At 38.0% G+C, this 5,515-nt stretch overlaps 1 protein-coding gene across 1 annotated transcript; it reads left to right on the forward strand.

Annotated features, from left to right (window-relative positions):
• Positions 1-240: 240 nt before the first annotated feature.
• On the forward strand, positions 241-5,264 carry tmem276a (transmembrane protein 276a). The gene is made up of 4 exons (XM_056739207.1): positions 241-1,034; positions 2,644-2,757; positions 3,857-3,994; positions 4,247-5,264. Exons 1-4 carry the CDS (start codon positions 686-688, stop codon positions 4,495-4,497), a joined length of 852 nt encoding a protein of 283 aa, XP_056595185.1. The 5' UTR covers positions 241-685; the 3' UTR covers positions 4,498-5,264.
• The last annotated feature ends 251 nt before the right edge of the window (positions 5,265-5,515 follow it).

Here is a 5,515-nt window from a genome sequence, read left to right on the forward strand (position 1 = left end):
ACATGCGACTAAACGGCCCCGGTCCAATGTTTAGAATGGCGATTTTCTCACGATTTAAAAGCAGTTGGAAACATTTGAGATATTGTAAGTACTCAGCTGAAAAAATATATAACATTGGCCTAGTGTTTTTTGTATATTTTACTGCAAAATTCTAACATACTGTACCTTTAACCCCACGTTAATCTGTGCCCCGTGCTCCCTTTATGTATTAATATGTCAATTATGCTGGCAAAGCGAGTGCGCATGCTGCCTGGAAATCGTAAAAAGGAAATCGTGCAATTGCATTATGTAGACAAATAGCTTTGTGCACAAAACACAGTTTGCATTATAGTTTTTACGACAGGTACACTATTATAATGACATTTAAATTCATCAGAATATAATATGACCGAAAACGATATGTAATCATTTTAAAATGTAATACGCTTTATTTTACATGAAATATGTGACATCTATTTTGATTTTGAGGTGAAAGGGGGCATCATCGTCTGAGCAGGATAACAGCTGTGCGACTGAAGCTGCTGTCGGACGAATCGCCTGCGCTCTCATCAGCAGTCTCCAGTCTCAGCATTGGCTCAACTCAGTCTCCACAGCAGAGGAAACACACAAGCATGTCCGTCTAGAGCTCCGTCATGCTAGGATGATATGGGCTCGGCGGAGGACGTGACAGCTGTCCGCTGGCATCATGAGGATTCTAACGGCGTCCGGCCTCTTTCTGGCCTTGTGCTCCATCGGACTCTTGATCATGGCCATCAGCACGGACTACTGGTACGAGACGGATGCGCGGAAGCACCGGGATCGATGCAAAAAATACGCCAGTAAGAGAAACAACCCGGGTTACATTTACATCTCAAACCAAAACCTCCCGCTCCGGATGCGCCCAGAGCCCGGAGCTGCTCTGCGGGAATCCCTGCACCCAGAGCCCGTCCTGGAGTCGCGCTGCAGCCGCCACTACAACTCAACCACCACCGGCCTGTGGAAGAAATGCCATCGAGAAGGATTCGACCTGGAAAACGAGGATCTGATTTTTAAAGGTGACGATGCTTATCAGACCAATGAAATTGTGTTGAGTTCAAGTTGATTTAGTAAGTTGATTGGTTTTCAGAAGGATGGTTGGGAAGCGATGGCGCTATCCAAGGTGCTGATCAGTCACATCAACAATAACAGCTCACGCGCTTCTACTCAATAATCACATTAAAGCTAAAACTATATAGACACAAATAGTCTTTGGTGGCATAAAAGTTGTGGATCTTGACTAAATATGAATACGTTTTCTGCAGATTCAATGAATTCAATTTTAGAGTTTAATCCTAAAACAAAAAGACCCCTTCTTAGAATATTACATCACAAATGGCTAAAACTGTTATATCCATTGTGTAATTTGTGTTATTTGATAGTCTGTTTGATAAATGATAAATGGTGCATCACCCCCTTCTTCAGCCATGTTGAATTTATGTCATAACAAAAACATATTGACAAATGTGACCCTGTCTGTGAAATCCAGGCAAGTCTGGTAATTTCACTATATGATTTCAATTAGATTTCTAAGCATTAGGATGATTTTATGTAGAAAAAAGTAAATAACAAAAAATGACTTGGTGTATTGTAGCCTAAACAATGTGGTGTTTGGTACAAAAAATGCTCACAGGAAATAAAGCAAATTTGGACTAAAATCTTACCAGTTCTTAATATACAGTTGATGTTTGTACAATTTTTGCCAAGTCACATTGTTTTTCTTAAAACTGTGCTGTTTATAATCCAACCACAATTAAACAACAGACACACAAAATCCTTGAAAAATATTTTTGAATCAATGGCAGTGTGAGTGTTAAAGGTGCTGTGTGTAATATTTAGGAGGGTCTTTTGACAGAAATGCAATATAATATACATAACTATGTCTTCAGAAATTACAACTGCTGCTGCTGAAATCTCTTCATTTCTCCTTCAAAGCAACACTTTGTAGTTTTTCAACCTAAAAATAATGTCTCTAAAATTATTTCAGTGTATGAACAACTCTTGACAACTCCCCTGTCTGTGGAAGATTGTGATATGGTTTCTAAACGTACCTGCATTTGCCGGTTCCATCAGCTTAGTAAATAAATTGACATGTATTGTGGTGCCCACAGGGAAGCTTATACATCAACACCGAATAACAACACTGGCAACAGAGAATTGTGATTATCAACCACACGAGGGAGTTGTGAGAAACCTTCTAAAGTGTTGTTTTAAAAGCATAGTATAACATAGTTTTGTTTTGTACATCATCTGAACAAATGCTTCATTACTTAAATTAGTCAGGTATATATCATAAATAAATGGAACAAAATGACTGATGCACACACTGCAGCATGCTCCTTCCAGCAGTCTAAACTGACCACAGAAAGAGATAATTATTGATCCTATTATATACATAAAAAAGTGACATTTACATTTACTACTATTCAGATGGTTTGGTACTATTAGAAGCAATGCATTCAGAATGGAATAGCACCTGTAGTTTGACTGGTGAAGTATGGCGCTGACATTGGGAACACAGGGAACACACAAACGTGATATAGTTTGTACACTTTACAGTGAATTTCCCTGAATACAAGAATCTGTCAAATTCATAATTATTATAAATACTTCTGTGAATGTTTGCAGGTTTGCTTCAGCGCTGTACGCCGGTAAAGTATTACTACTCCTCAGCCAATATCCCTCGAAATCTGCCTGTGAACATCACCAAGACTATACGACAAGATGAGTGGCACGTTCTCCGTGAGTCACCTTTATAATGACACCCAACGACTGACACCTATTGTTTTCATTTGAACTTACATTAAAACCGAAAGTAAACGGCTTCTCTTCGCATCAATTCCATCCGTAAATTATTAACCGGACCAATAGGTTAATGACTTCAGATGTAGTTCTTACAGACTGAATGTGACACTATAATCTCCAAAACAATTGAAATATTATACTACAACGAGTAGCATATTATCTACTAACAAATGACAGCTTAATTTAATAATTTTTCTGCTTAAGTCAGTGGGGTGTAACTTTATTCATGACATATTTAGCCTAATTAAGCCTCCAATCATGAACCTCCAATTAACATTGACATCTTACCATGTCCACAGATATCATATCATGTTTTACTCTTTCCCCGTCAGCCTTTCTTTAAAGTCGTCATCCAGCTCCAGCGTTTTTAACATTTTCACTAAATTTGATGGCTCGCAGTAAATTTCCAGAAACGAATATATGTATAAACAATCTGTCGAATGAAAGAATAGAGTATCTCATTTTTAAACAAAAGAAACCATATTCTTCTATCCTCATTTGTTATTTTTTATCACCCCTTAGATGTGGGTAGGTTTCTTAAAAAATGCACTACTTTGATTAGACAGCTGAGATAATCAACATTTTTTTTGTCAACTACTCAACCCAAATTAGACTCAGAACAATCATTAAAAACAGATAATAAAATAAACGTTCTAGTTTCATAGATTTTGTGCTTTTTCCAAAGTGGCGTAACAGCGCCACCTGCTGTACATTAGTACAAATACCAATTGCCGTAATAACTCGTCTTTCGCAGGGAACCCTTGGTTTTTTTAATTAGGAGATTACTCGTCAATGGCGGGGAAAGAGTAAACATCATAATTCTGTGGATTGTATCATAGATTGTAATACAATAATTTATTCCATGTTTAGTGAGAATGCTTGATCATCAATATTCATCAATATTCTTCAGAATGTGTCACACAAGCATTAAAGCAGGGACTTAACTTCCAGCAGTAATTTCCCAGCATGTACTACTTTATGCATCAGCTAATGTTGCAGCGTGCTTGCAATACTCCTCTGTTCTGTGTTTCTGCAGATCTGCAGCGGATGACGGCAGGTTTTATAGGCATGGCTGTTGCCATCATCTTGTTTGGCTGGATCATTGGCGTGCTGGGCTGCTGGAAACACAATGAGCTAATGCAGTATGTAGCAGGTCTGCTCTTCCTGATGGGAGGTGAGAAGCATTGAAAAAATGGGTTGTGTCATTTTACAAACAACCACTAGATGGCAGCAGGGGAAAGAAAAAATGGGTGTGTGGAATTGCACAAAACTTCTGCTTGAAATGCAGATGTTTAATATGTTAAACATTAGAACATAAGAGTGGCAAAAATGACGTCATCAAACTTTAAAAATGAAATAAATGCGCGGTGTTATTCATGAAATTTGACTGCCGCAATGTTTATTGCATGTCATGTCGATTTCACAGGTACCTGCTGCATCATTTCTCTGTGCACGTGTGTCGCCGGGATTAATTTCGAGCTCTCGCGGTATCCGCGCTACCTTTACGGCCTGCCGGAGGACATCAGTCATGGGTACGGCTGGTCCATGTTCAGTGCGTGGGGCGGTCTGGGTTTGACCCTGCTGGCTGGATTTCTGTGCACGCTTGCACCTTCTCTACACAGTCCACAGATAACCACCACCATACATAAACCACGACAGGAGAACGGCATGGTGTGACACACTTCACACACTCCACTAATAAAAGCACAGAAAACATCAAGTCACACTGATATTAACAAGTGGTTGACAGATAAATGACAAACAGATCGGGAAGATGACAGACCAAGATTTACAATGACTTCACCAGTGAAAATCAGCAATTCAGTCTTGTTTCTCAGTAAAAAAAATCTAAACATCCATAAAACATTCATGTTTAAAAAGAACAACTGTATACTATGTGTGTACTTGTGTTTTATCATCAGAGAATATTTAAATGCCATATCCATAAAACAAGACACAACAACCCTTTTTTGGTACACGGCTGATCTTTTACTTGAAGATTTCTGCCTGTTATGGTGCTCTCTTTCTGTTTATCATTATGTTTGCATATATTTCATAATGTCCATCATATTGTCTGGCTGTTTCCAGCATTTCCTGTCCTTCTATCTCTCTTCTGTTTCTGTTGCTCAACGCATCAAAAGTGGAAATGTCTCAGAGAAAAGTTCATATTTTATTCCGTAAACTGTGTTTCTGTATAGAAAAGAGAAACAACAAACCAAACAACGAAATACTGTATTTGTCTTTAGTGTCTTCCTGTATGTTTTTAACAAAAAGTCTGACATGTTCAACAGCACAAGTAAAGTGGAATTTGGAGGCAATATGTGAAAATGAACTTTTAAGTTCATGCACAACCTTATCAAGAAATCTTCACATAGATTTAGATAACATCTGTTATGAAATGTTTTGAAATGGTTATTTTTGATTTATGAACTTTTATTTTCTAATAAAATGCAACTAATTCCTCTTCTGTCTGTTATTGTGAGTGACTTCATTATTTTGAAGTTATGAAGCACAGCGGTTTAATGTGAAGTCATAATGCCAGTGTGTTTGTGAGTGTGTGGTGCGGTATTTTTATTGGGCAGATTTTCTGGACTGGGTTATAAATCACCAAATATACAATTTAATGAGACCACAGATGGAATGTGACTTTCTTCTCTTTGTGGTTGTGAGATGACTGAACTGAAATGTTATATTT

This window comes from Triplophysa dalaica, chromosome 24 (assembly GCF_015846415.1).
Source record: "Triplophysa dalaica isolate WHDGS20190420 chromosome 24, ASM1584641v1, whole genome shotgun sequence".
In the NCBI taxonomy this organism is placed as follows: domain Eukaryota; kingdom Metazoa; phylum Chordata; class Actinopteri; order Cypriniformes; family Nemacheilidae; genus Triplophysa; species Triplophysa dalaica.